At 59.2% G+C, this 13,220-nt stretch overlaps 1 protein-coding gene across 5 annotated transcripts in view; it reads left to right on the top strand.

Moving 5' to 3' along the window:
• Nucleotides 1-5,115: 5,115 nt before the first annotated feature.
• Nucleotides 5,116-13,220, top strand: part of GSE1 (Gse1 coiled-coil protein) — a 422,062-nt gene continuing 413,957 nt past the window's right edge. For 3 of the 5 annotated variants that reach the window (XR_009006130.1, XM_057534566.1, XM_057534563.1), the window contains exon 1: nt 5,118-7,615. Coding sequence is in view for 4 of the 5 variants with exons in the window: in XM_057534566.1 (XP_057390549.1) it covers nt 5,285-7,615 (2,331 nt within the window). In the remaining variant the exon portion in view is untranslated. Of the gene's footprint in view, nt 7,616-13,220 lie in introns of all 5 variants that reach the window. The other 2 variants (XM_057534565.1, XM_057534564.1) reach the window with 2 other exon arrangements.

The following is a 13,220-nucleotide window of genomic DNA, read 5'->3' as shown; positions in this document are numbered from 1 at the left end:
TTTTTTTTTTTTTTATTGTTAACGGTTGCATTCCTTCCCTCTGAGAAGGAGGATATGCTTTTGCCTGTGGCCTGCCATGTTTGAAGCTCTTTCTGAGCACAGAGGAGAAGTGCTTGCTTCATTCTTAGGGGAAAAAAAAAAAAAAATGGAAAGAAAAAAAAAATACGACAGTCAGATGATAAATTATGTTTTTCTGGTCCCCGGTGAACCAGAGGCCAAACACACAGCACACGTAGCCTCTAAAAGAGGAACGATGGACCAGCCTCCGAAGGTGAATGGGTCCTGGGAGAGGTGCCAGAGGCACACTCGCAGTGTGGAGAGAGGAGGAAACGGAGCAGGGTACCAGTGAGGAGGGAAGGCAGGTTACAGGGTTGGTGCAGGGAGCTGGGGGCACACGGAAGGCTTTAGTCTGGATTGCTGGCACTCAGGAGAATGAAAGACTGGAACCCGGCAGGAGCAGCCAGGAGATTCTGGAACTTGGAAGGCACTGTGAGGTTTTGGATAGAGTCTGGCATCCCATGTTTCAGCATGGATTGGGCCCCAACTATGTCCCCGGCCTTGTGACGCTGTGGGACCTTGCGAGGGAAGTCACCCAGAGACAGACACATAATACAACGTGTGATAAGTGCTTGGAGCCTGGAAACTTGCTCTCCCCCGCAGCGCGAGGGCAGATTCCTGCGGTTCCTGGGCCAAGACGACCCTACAGGAAGCCGCAAATTTGAGAGGTGCCCAGATGTTCCAGGCTGACAGCCTTCTGGTCTCCTGTAGACCCGAGGTGGGCGTTTTCTCCCCATTCCCAATGCCGGGGCCGCCTGGGAGCATCTGTCGCTGCTTTTCAAGTCCCTCACGCTTGAGTCCTAGGAATGAAGATGGAGGGAGCTGGATGGCGGTCCACGTGGTCTAGGGGGAGCCTCGTACCCTCTCCCCAGCTTCAGGGAGGGCTGCGGGGCTCAGAGGGAAGCAAGGAGCTGGCTCTGTTGGGGTCTGGAGGCTGTGGCTCTGCTATGAAGTTAATATGCACGAACCTTGAGATTCCGCCGCGTCTCTGGCACAGACTCAGCCTGTTTTGTGTCCCAGTCGCCTTAGGTGTGAAACTGGGGACATGTGTGAGGACAGGCTGGCATCGGGGCAAAGCTAAGGGACAACAGAGCCAGGGAGTGACAGAGACGCACCGCCTGGGCTCCAGCCCCAGCTCTACCTGCCGCGTGACCTTGGGCCTTTACTTCCTTTCTCTGTCTCCTCACCTGGAAACTGAGGACATAACAGAATCTACCTCTCAGGCTTGCTGCAAAAATTCACCAGGGACTGTGTATGTTTCACCATCGACCCATGTGCACAAGCGTTACTGCTGGGTCTGCATCTGGAGGGTGTCCTCTGCCTGGGCTGTCTCAGTTCACCTTTCTCCCAGCCCTGTGGGGTGCATCGTTTCGTTATCCTTGTTTTGCAGATGGGGCTACTGAGGCTCAGAGAGGTTAAGCAGCAGGCCAAGGCCACACAGCTAGTAAACGGCAGAGCTGTGATGTCCTTCTGGTGTGTCAAGCTGCGCCAGTGTCCCCACCCCAGTCACCCGTCCACAAATGACCAGCCCTCGTCACCTGCCTTCCTCCTCCTGTGATCTGTGCTCACCTGCTCCCTGGCTCCCGAGACGTGTGCCCAGGGACTTTCCTGAGTCACCGGCTCAATGAAGGAAACAGAAACATCCAGTGGATATCTCTCTCCTCCCACTCCTGGCCTACTTTATACACACACATAGGCAGACGCATGAACACATGCATAGACATGCACAGGGATGCACACACATGTACACACTAACACACGCATATGCACATGCACACTCATGTGAATGCAGGCCTATGTGCACGTACATATGCATACATATACACAATATCTGTATATGCGTATCTTCTCCCAGAGGACTCCATGCTTTGTCCATCTAAAGTTGCTTCCGGGCTGTATATCTGTATATGTGTATATGTGCATATGTGTGTACATATGCACACACCAACACAATATCTGCACACACAAACACATGTATACACAAACTTTCACACATGTGGCACATAGGACACTCCCTGGAATGATTCCAGCTTAGCCAAGAAAAATCCACCTCCCTCTTGGTCCTGTCGACCCCTGTGGCCCTCCTCCCTCAGACTGTGTGTGTGACCTCACCACAGTGCCCCCCTCACCTCGGAGTGCAGACAGGCAGTAGCAGAACCTCCTCAGCCACTGGACAGAGCCAGGAAGGATCAACACGCACACACGTACAGAGTCACCTACAACGTACCAGGCCCCTGTGATCCTCGCAAAAAAGTTGGGTGAGGGTTACAATCCCATTGCACAGAGCAGAAAACTGAGGCTTAGGGAGCTAAGAGGTTTGCCCAAGGCTCACACAGCTCGAGAGGGATGGGACAGGATTGGAACCCAGGTGCGTGGCACCCAGGCAGTGAGCCAGGCCCTGGAGTCTACACAGTGAGCAAGACAGACCTGCTTCCCACAGGAGGGAGCAACCAGGCTCCTGGGGGAAACCAGACAGAGAATCGTCAACAGAAAAATAAAATCGATGGCAAACTCCCATGCCAATGAGCTGAGACCGAGAATGCCAGGGGAAGCAACTTTATTTATTTATTTATTTTTTATAAATTTATTTATTTATTTATTTTTGGCTGTGTTGGGTCTTCGTTTCTGTGCGAGGGCTTCCTCTAGTTGCAGTGAGCGGGGTCCACTCTTCATCGCGGTGCGCGGGCCTCTCACTGTCGCGGCCTCTCTTGTTGCGGAGCAAGGCTCCAGACGCGCAGGCTCAGTAGCTGTGGCTCACGGGCCTAGTTGCTCTGCGGCATGTGGGATCTTCCCAGACCAGGGCTCGAACCCGTGTCCCCCGCATTGGCAGGCAGATTCTCAACCACTGCGCCACCAGGGAAGCCCGGAAGCAACTTTAGATGGACAAAGCATGGAGTCCTCTGGGAGAAGATACTGCAGCCAAGACCATAAAGAGGAGAGGAGCTGGCTTCACAAAGACAGCCTGGAAAAGCATTTGAAACAAGGAATAGCATGTGCCAAGCCTTAGGGGACCCACATGCAACCCCATAGAGGACCTGCCTTTCCTGAGCCAGGGATTGTTTTACCAGCAAGCTCTTGGTCTGTGTGGAGCTTGAGAGTTGTGCTAGGACACAATTAAACAGACCTCACCCTTTCAAGTTTTCCTAATCAGGCCCCCTCCTCTCAGCAGGTATTAAAAATGCCAGAAGCAGGGAAGCCCCTTCGCCCTGCCCCCAACATTCCTTCGGGACAGTTTTGCTGACACAGCTTTTTTCTGGCCTGCGTGAGGACCCGCAGTCCTGCATTTCTGGCCGTGATGATGATGGTGACTTTCCTGTTGACCCCGGGACTGCGATCCCTGGAATATCCACCAGGGATTCCAAAGAGGTGGCCCTTTTCTCTTGTTCCATTTATTTATAATGGATGGCCCTCCTCCGTGCCAAGAGGAAGCCTAGTTTTACTTACACGTCAGTGCCCCAGCGGGCAGAGGGGCTAACATGGCACCTTTGTCCCCAGGCTGACTCTGGGCTCCAGCTGGCAGGTTGGGACGACTGTTCACTGCTCAGAAATCAGAGACTCATAGATTTTTGAAGCTGGAAGGGGGTGGTCATTTTGCAGATGGGAAATGTGAGGCCCAGAGAGGTCTGGATGTGCACAAGGCCTCCCAGCCTGAGCCAGAGCAGCAGGGAGGAGGGAGAGGTCCTGGCTGTGTCCCCTGCCGTGGACAGTGTCCATCAGCAGATGGATGACGGGGACCAGATGTTTGCTTAGTGATGCTGCGTAGCCAGGGAGTGGAGAACAGGAGCCTGGAGCCGGCTGCCGGCGTCTGAATCCCAGCTCCGCCACTCCTGAAAGAGTACCTTAATGCTCAGTGCCTCCTCTTTCTCATCTGTAAAATGGGCCGATCATGGCACTTAACCCAGAGTTATTGGGAGGAGTGACTGAGCAGATGTGTATAAAGTGCTTAGATTCTGCCCCTGGCACATACTAAGGTCTCTCTCTCTCTCTCTGTTTAATAAATACATGTATCTATACATAGGTACAGTAAATACATGGAAACGGTTAATCCCCTGCCAGAGCTCCTGCTTAACAAGAGGAAGAAAGGGCCCAGAGTTGTCAAGTCATTTGCCCTGGAACACACAGCTCAGACATACAGGACCCTTTCTGCCCCTGGCCAGAGGTGGGGAGGGGTGTGGCAGGCTGAGAAGTCTGTCCCCAGGATGGTGCATTCACTAATGTGTTCTGGGGGATAGGGGACAGCTCCTGTTCCCTCTGTCACCAAGATTAGAACCATAGGCCCTGAGAGGTGCCCCCAACCCAGGGCTCTTCAGGGCTGTAAAAGGCCCTTTAGAATGGGGAGGGGGCCGGGGCCGCCCCAGCTCATTTGGCAGCGTCCCTACTTCGGGGCTGAGGCTGCCCCTCCGGAGAGCTGCCCTTCCTCGGGGGGCTCCTCGGTCTCCGGGGACGCCGGGCGCGTCCTTACCTGGCTCCTCCCGCGTCCTGCTTGACCTTTACTTAAAGACCAGCTCTAGCGGCTGATGGGTTTCCGCGGGTCCCCGAGGAGACCCTTCAGACGGCTCGCGCCGGGCTTGCTGGAGAGAACCCCTAATTGGGGCAATGAATCATCGAGCGCGGCTCCCGGCTGGACACAAAATAGATAGAGGAGCCGGCGAGCTATTGTGCGCAGTTTGGGACGCGGGGGGGGGGGGGGGGCGGAGGGGGGGGAGGCAGGGCTGAGAAGGAGGAGGAGGACGAGGAGGAGGAGGAGGAGGGGGGCGGGCAGAGGGGAGGGAAAGGGAGGGGAGGGAAAGGGAGGGGAGGGAGCGTAAGGGAGGGATTCCCCCCCCTCGCCCCGCCCGCCGTGCTCCCGCCCTCCCGCCCTTCTCCTCGCCTCCTCCCTCCGCGCCGCCCGCCGCCCCGCCTCCCTCCTCCCCAATTAAATGACCCAACGCTTTGGCAGGCGCCGGAGCTCGCACATGCGGCTGCCGCTCCAGCCGCCCCGGGCCCGCCGCCGCCGCAGCCGCAGCCGCCGCCGCTGCGTTCCGGGCGCGCTCGCCGCGGCGCCGCCGGGGGCTCGGCCGGCCGGGGGGGGCGTCTCTGCGGGCGGCCGAGCGCCCGCGCCCGCGCCGGCCGCCCGCCGCCAAACTTTGCAGCGCGCACACATGCTCTAAGTTGGGCCCGGCGGCGGCGGTGGGCGGTGAGGGCGGCCCGGGCGCGCGGGGGCCCGGGCGGGCGGCGCGGCGCGGCCATGAGCGGGCGGCCGGCGCCAGTCTCCCGCAAGCAGCGGCTCATGGCAGCGGTGGGCGAGCGGGCGGCGGGCGGCGGCGGCGGCGGCGGCGCGCCGCTCTCCTGCTTCATCTGCGGCGGCGGCATCGGGCGCGGCAAGGAGCTGAAGCTGCAGGTGAAGCAGCCGGCGGCGGGCGTGGGGGCCCCGGCGCAGCCCTTCTTCCCGTTCCTGCAGCAGCAGGAGCCGGCGCCCGGCGCGCGCGAGCTGTCCCCGGCCGACGGCTGCGTGCTGGTGTGCGCCGTGTGCCGATGCTTCCTGGGCGAGCAGTGGGCCGCCTTCGAGCGCGCCCGCACGCCCGTGGACAAGCGCATGTACTGGCTCAAGCGGCCCCACCAGTGCGACGCGGGCGCGGGCGGGCGACGCGGGGGCGCCGGGGCCCCCCGCGAGTGGAACGTCGCCTACGCGCTGGGCGCTGCGGCCGGCGACGAAGACGACGACGACGGTGGCAGCGGCGGTGGCCCCGGGCCCCGCGCGGCCGCTGAGGAGCCTCGAGACTCGGAGCTGTCGGAGCTGTCGGACACCGACCCCCTCTCCGAACCCGACTCGGCCGCGCGCGACCCCGCCAGTCCTCACCAGGACGGGGCGCCGGCGGCTCGGGCTGCCCCGGGGCCCGGGCCTCGCGGGGGCCGCTGCCCGGAGTGGAGGCTGGCGCCGGGCCCTTCTCCTGGACAGGGCGCAGAGACCACCGCAGCGGGGGACGTGGAAAAGGAGGAGGTCCCCTCGAAGCTCCGAGTGGACGGGGAGCCCAAGGCGGGCATCCGGCGCCGGCGGAAGGGCCCTGGGAGGCACTGGGTCCCGGAGGCCCGGGCCAGCGTCCTGAGGGGCATTCAGGACCCTTGGCAAGGGCCTACAGTCCAGGTGGCCCCTGCAGAGAGCATGAAAGGAGCCCCTTCCGGCAGGGCCGCCAAGACCCCTGAGAGCAGGCCGCTGGGGGAGACCCGCGGGGGCTGCTGCGTGTCAGAGGACAGTGACATCAACATCACCAGCGAGGAGGAGGGCCACAAGGAGCAGCCCTTCTCAGGCCCCCGCGGCCCCCGAGACAAGGAAAACGGTGGCGGCCGTGGCCCCCGCGCTCCCCTGGAGAGCCGGGCTGCGCCACCAGAGGGCCTTTGCTGCTACGTCTGCGGGTCGGCGCTGTCCCCGGCCTCGCAGCACCAGATCCACGTGCAGAAGCAGGAGAAGCTGGCCCAGGCCCCTTTCTTCCCCTTCCTGTGGCTGCACAGCCCACCCCCAGGGGCACAGCCCATCAGCGAGGGCGGCAGCACCCTGGTGTGCCCCTGCTGCTTCTCGTCCCTCATGCAGCAGTGGCAGAGCTTCGAGCTGGCCAATGTGCCCGTCCTGCAGAGGCTCTACGTGGTGCCCCTGAACAGCCACGCCCCCGGCATGGCCTCCAAGGGCAGGAGGCTCCCAAGGGAAGAGGGCCCGCCCGCCGGGGCCCTGCCAGAGGCCTGCTACCTCTGCGGGGAGGACTGTACCCAGGATGCCCGGGCAGTAGCCTCCAGGATGCTCAACGGCAACACCAGGGGCTCCATGCATTTCCCCTTCCTCAGCCTCCTGCCCTGCCCCCCCAACGCCCAGGGCCCCAACAAGCGCTGTGAGGTCCGCAGCTGCCCCAAGTGCTTCAGCGTCCTGGAGGACGTCTGGGCCCTGTACCGGGCCTGCCAGAACGAGGAGCTCATCACCTCCGTGCAGGGCTTCCTGGGCAGGTACCACCAGGCCTTCTCGGCCTCAGACCCTGCTCTCTTCGAGCCGCCCGCGTCGGCCCAGGGCAGCCCGGTGTCCATCTGCTACATCTGCGGGGCTGAGCTGGGCCCTGGGAAGGAGTTCCAGCTCAACGTGAACCCCTCCAGCCGCTTGGGCGAGAAAGAGCCCTTCTTTCCCTTCCTCACCGTCTATCCGCCTGCCCCGCGTGCCAGGCCTGCCGACTCCACCGGCCTGGTGGCCACCTGCGTGCTTTGCTACCACGACCTGCTGGGCCAGTGGCTGCAGCACGAGGCCCGCGGCACCCAGCACGCCGTCAGCCCCTGGTCTCGGCAGTACCAAGTGGAGACGTTCGTGTGCTTCTTCTGCCGGCAGGAGAAGAAGCGGTGTCTTGGGCTGAAGGCCGTGCGGGTAGCCCGGCTGCCCTTGTTTCTCTATACCCTGCGAGCGAGCCACAGCCTATTAGTGGACGATGGCCGGCAGCTGATAATCGGCGCCTGCACAGAGTGCGGGACCCTGGTGTGTGCTGGCCAAGGGCTCACCCGCCAGGGACCCATGGGTTGGAGCTCCCCAGTGGCAGCTGCGAGGAAGGTAAGCAGTTCTCATGTCATTCTCTGAAGTCCCAACAGGGAAGGAAGAGATGTTGTTTTCTGTTTTGCCAAGGAGGAGTTTGCAATGATTCTGTGTGGTGTGTTCCAGCAGGAGGTGCCCTCCGGGGTCACCCTGCTAGTGCTTGGTGGGTGCGTTGGCCTGGAGGCATGTGGCAGGTCGGAGGAGCTGGGGGCCGAGAGTGGTCCTGTGGAAGAATAGGGCACTGCTGGGAACAGCAGGCATGGGCCTGAACTTGAGTGTGTTTGCAGCGGAATCTATCAAACAGAGGAAGTTCGGGGCACGTCTGTCATCCGCCTGATAACATTGGTAATTAGTCCAGCCATGCAGGTCACTGAGAGGTCTCCGTACTTACCCGGTTTAAACACATCAGAAGTTCCTCTCTCCTCTTGCTCCCACTCAGCTTAGCTTTTCCAGAATTTCCCACTCAAGTTCACACTTTTCTTTTGAGGCTCTCTGGTTGCTTAATAGCAGCTGGAGATGGATTTCCAGACGTGGGGTTTGGGACCCAGGGGACAGTGGCCCAAACAGACATTTCTCCCGGTGGGAAGAGAGTCTTTCTTTTCTGCAAGTCGGCTGTGCAGGGGGAGGGTGGGAGGCCTGGCGTGCGCCCTGTTTATAAGGCGCCTGCCTTCACGCTGCCTGCCCGGGAGGAGCCAGACGGGGCTCAGTTAATTTTGCATCTGGCTTTGCAAAGGCCGAAGCAGGAACTGCCCCCGGTGGGTCTGGGGAAAGCAGACGTCTGTGAGTTGTGACCACCATCACGGCCACCGGAGCCAGAAATCCTGGTTTCCACCAAAGCTGGTGACACTGGCTTGTCTTAATCAGACACCTGGAGTGGTAGCCGCTGGCGAGGGGCTGGCGGAGGGACCTGTGAACAGGGAAGGGTGTCTCCGCCCGTCCAGGAGTGGGTGTTCCGTCTGCCTGAGAGGCTCTTGATCCTGCCTCCCACGCATCCATGCGTGTGCACACGTGTGGGGTCCTGGGTTACGTGTTCACGCTCGGTGGTCGCGTCTATAAAGTAGATGTCCAGCCCCGACGTCTTCACGCTCTGCTCAGGGTTCCTTCGATGTCAACATCCCCTTTGGACTTAGTGCTGTCTTTGGAGGGCTTTGGTCTGGTTTGGGGGCTTTTGTCTTTAGAGCTGTTTTTGGATGGCCTCTCGTTTTAAACGGACAAGCCTGCCACCCCCGCACCGTGGATGCTAAACCTCTTGTTTGCGGTGTGCGGCAGCCCAGCCCGCGGGTCTGCTGCTGGGAATCTGACCTGCAGTTCCCGGCCTGGGAGAAGAGCCTCGCTGAGCAAGACAGAGCCGGGTTCCAATCCTGCGCTTTCTCTTGTTAACTGAGCGCCAGGGAGGATGCGTCTCGTCCTCCCTGAGTTCATTCCTTTAAGCTGGGCAGTGGAAATAAGTATCACCTGCCTCGTGGGGCCATCGTGAGAATTAAATGAATCGGGGCATTTGAAGGCTTCCGGCAAGTCAAGTGCTTGGCAAATAGTGGCACCCTTGTGTCCTCCCGATGTGTTGGGGCAGATTGTTCCAGGATGCAGGTGGATTCTGCAGGGTGGGTACAGATTTTCAGCTTGGCGGTGGTGGGCGTGGGGTCATCAAAGCACTCCCCGTGAGGCCTCTCAGGTTGTTTTCTGTACAACGTCCAAACTGTGGTGTTTTCCCACGTTGATTTGCTCACTCATCGGGAGTTGATGAGATGCCGACTGGGGGCCTCAGTGATAGGAACTTGAGGAAACGAAAGAAGCTGCAGTTCCCCGTCCTGCTGCGAAGGGGGGTGCGGAGGGTGGCCAGGTGTGGACGAGAACGCAAGCTGGTGTCTGCCCAGGAGGGGTCAGCATGAGTTTTGGGGGGCTGAACGTCACGCTAACTTCTGCCCCATTTCTAAAGAAACTTATTTCGTCTGCTCCTTACTACATCCCTGTGAGGCGTTATTATTCCCATTTTAGAGATGAGTAAATGGAGGCTCAGAGAAGTCAGATGACCTTGTTGACTATCACACAGCCAGTAGGTCGCCGAGGTGGGTCTTGAACCCCAAAGTCCTCCGCCGTTGGACCACCTGGCAGAGGTGGAACCTTGGAAGATGGGTGGGATTTGTTGGTGGGAGAGGATTCAGGAGAAGGGAAATGAGGTTGGAGTGAACTAGAGGCCTTGAAATCAAAAAAAGGAGGTCGAGTTTAAAGTTGAAGATACGGGGGAGCAATAAAAAGTGCACGAAGCCTTGGAATGGGCTGGGAAGAGCTCCGCCCAGGGCCGGACCGTGGCAGCGTCCCAGGTGGTTGGTGAGGCCATCGGGCCTCTGGGTGGTGGGGCAGCAGTGCGGGGCTCAGGCTCATTTAAACAAAGGGAAAGAGAAACCTCAACTCCTGCCTCCAGGAGAGCCTGATTGATGGTCAGTAGAGTGCCGGAAATACAGCCTCTGCCCCTCCCCCCGCATTCATTCAACAGATATTCATGGAGCACCTACTCTGAGCCAGGCGCTGTTCCAGACACTGGGGCGCTGGTGGTGTCAGGGGGAGGGCCACGAAGAGCCCACAAAGAATACTTCCTGCAGAGCTGTGAGCGAAGCAGGATGAGGCTAGGCGAAGTGGCAGGGTGGGCTTGGGGATGAGAGCGCAGGGTCACAGGAGCTGCAGACCAACCCACGGGACTCCTGGCAGGGCTGTCAGGGGTGAAGAAGCGGGTGACACCACCAAGGAACGTGCAGAGGCCCCCATGCTCCTTTCCCGAAGCCAGTTCCGGAGTCCTTGGTTCTCATGTCCATATTCCGTGTCTCCGTTCGGTGCGTGGTTTGAGAATTTGTGGGGGAGTGGCTAGGGGCATTGGAAGGTGGCTGCGGGGAGCCATTTAGGTGGGTCAGTGTGTTCCAGAACCTCATCTGTACCGCCTCCTATGATGCCTCAGTTGTTTCCTGTTAAGGGTTCATTTACAAGCGAATCAACTTTAACCGCTAAGAAAGTAAATGTGAAAGGGGAAGGAAGGAAGGAAGGAAGGGTGTCTGTCACTGGTGCCCTCCCTTTGGATTGTGGCTTTTCTCACCAGCTGGACTCCTGGCCCCCTGGAGAGCACCCTGCTCTGTAGCCACCATATCTCTGAGCTGGCTGCTTGGATAGGGCTGTGTCGGGGGTGGGCTGCGGGAGCTGTGGCCCACCCACCCTTTTTGGGGGTGCTTCCCCGAGGAGGAGCACCAGCACCAGGAAGCTCTGTGAAGCCATGGAAAGACCCTGGCTTGGCCTTAAGACAGACCTGGCTTCAATCTTCATTCTGCTGGGAGCTGGCTGTGTGACCTTGGGTAAGACTCTTGTCCTCTCTGAGCCTCAGTTGCTGCCCCTGAGAAGTGGAGATGCTCGTTCCTCTGGAAGGTTTGTGATGTGAGAGCTGCTAGCGGGCACCAGGGGTACGGGTCCCATTCATTCCTTTCTTCTCCCTGAGGTACGTGTAACTCAGGCTGGGTCTCTCACTGGCACCCACAGGCTCCAACATCGCAGCCTCTGCCCCCCACTTTTCTGCTGGGGGTGGGGAATGGTTGTCCCTCCCTTCAGAGTTAGGAGGCACAGCTGGCCAGGCTCGAAGATGGCATCTGGGGACGTAATAATGATGAAGATACAGAATGCTTCCCGAGTTCCAGGCTGTGCCAGGCTTCACCTGTACTCATATTTACCAAGTCCTCACAACAACCCCATTTAGGGAGGTGCCACTCTCCCCCTGTCATAGAGGTAAAAGCAAGTTCAGAGAGGTCAAGGAGTTTGCCCAAGGTCACTCAGCTCATGACATCAAGGCCAACATTGGACCCAGGAGCCCGGCTTTGGAGTCTGTGCTCTTGACTTTTTTTCCCCTCTGGGGCTCCAGCTGTAAAGGTGGCAGTGCCCTGGGGGTGGGGAGGGTGGTCCTAATAGCCCCTGCGTGAGCCTGCCCACCCCGCATTTCAGCCGGCAGAGCAGCTGGGAGGCAGGAGGCAGCTTGACTGGGCCAGAGGCCCCGAGCACCCCCCCACCAGCTGCCTCTGCTGCCTACCCCCCTCCCCCAGTTTCTCCACCTGCTGAGAAGTGGCGCCCTTTGTCTTTTGCTTCCCCCAGCACTGCCCAGGTGTTCGGATTTCAGCCGGGGACCTCCGTCAAGGATGGGTTTGCCGCGTGATCGAGCTGCTTTCCTCGCGAGCCAGTTGGCCGCCAGGCCGCCCTTGCCTCTTCCCTCCGTCCGGGGAGCGTTCTGGGCAATGGAGCGTGCAGCTGTTTACCTAACCGCACCCCGGCCCTCGCTAGGGGCTGCCCGCCCAGCCCCCCGAGCCTGGCCTCCCGGCCTGGAACAGGTGTTGCCGCTGGGCCGCCTTTCTTTTCTCCGCGCTGACATCTGAGGCCTGCAGAGAGGGTCTGTCATCACTCGCCTGTCAGGGCCACATGCACATCTGTTTCCCGTGTTCCCGGCTCTTCAGGGAGGGCCTGGCAGCCCCTCCTCCCCGGGTCCAGGATCCAGGGGCACTTGGGCAAGGCGATAGGATGGGGGAAGCTTCCGGAAGGTGCCAGGAGAGGCTGCCCGGCTGGGCTGACACTGGCACCCTCTGCCTGGCAGCTGCTGGGAAGCGACTGGGCTTTGGCCTTCCCCAGGCTCTGACCACCTCCTCCGAGGGGAGGTCTCTGCTTTTCTTGGCGGGTTGGGAGCCATCTGCTAGCGGAGTAAACTTTCCAGATGCGCCTTGTCTTAACCCTGGAGGTGATTAGAGACAACTGGCATGGCAAGAGGTCTTCAAAACTCAGCCTCCCTGGAAGCAGGGAAGGGGAATTTGCCCAGAGCCTTCTGGCCCCTTCTCGGCTTAGATCTCTCTGGGTCCGACCCTTGGGAGATTAACTTTGCCGTGACTCTTTGGAGGGGTTGAAGGTTCTGGGCAGGTTTGCCTCATTGGCACATTCTTTTGGCTGAGGAAGAGGCCGCGTCTGGAATTCAGGTCCATCTTCTGTCCTAGGTCCATATCCTGGTGGGGACGGTGGCGAGGGATGACGCTTCTGCCCTCTGCGAAGAGCGTTTAGGACCTTGGCTTCTGTTTGCCATGCCGTCCCCAGAGGGAGCCTCACGAGGGCAGTTGCGGAAGGAGCTTCTACTGGCCATGTGACCTTTGTTCATTTCCCCATCTGTCAAAATGAAAGGCCTGGTCCTCAGGGGTCACAGGCGGTTTGCATGCCACACGTGAAACCTGACTGGTGGTACTGTGTTGAGAAGGATGCTGAGGATGTGTCTGGACTTGCTGGGAAAATATCTAGCAATTTATTAACAGTTATTTTTTTCTCTTTTTTTTCCCCAGCTTTTTGAGATATAAATGACATACAGCATGATGTAGTTTTAAGGTGTGCAGAGTGTTGATTAGATACACGTGTCTATTGCGAAATGACCTCCATCCCCCCTGCCCCAAAGTTGCCATTTCTTTTTTGTGGTGAGAACATTTAAGATCTACTCTCTTATCAACTTTCAAGTATGTGATACAGTATTGTGAGCTGTCATGCCCATAATGTACGTTTGGCCCCTTTGTTCAATATCTCCCCATTTCATGGGGTCTAGGTTTTAAAATTGGTATGTGATGCTGGG

This window comes from Balaenoptera acutorostrata, chromosome 19 (assembly GCF_949987535.1).
Source record: "Balaenoptera acutorostrata chromosome 19, mBalAcu1.1, whole genome shotgun sequence".
NCBI classification, from domain to species: Eukaryota; Metazoa; Chordata; class Mammalia; order Artiodactyla; family Balaenopteridae; genus Balaenoptera; species Balaenoptera acutorostrata.
The sequence above is the reverse complement of the archived record's forward strand: the minus strand, read 5'-3'. Positions and strand labels throughout refer to the sequence as shown.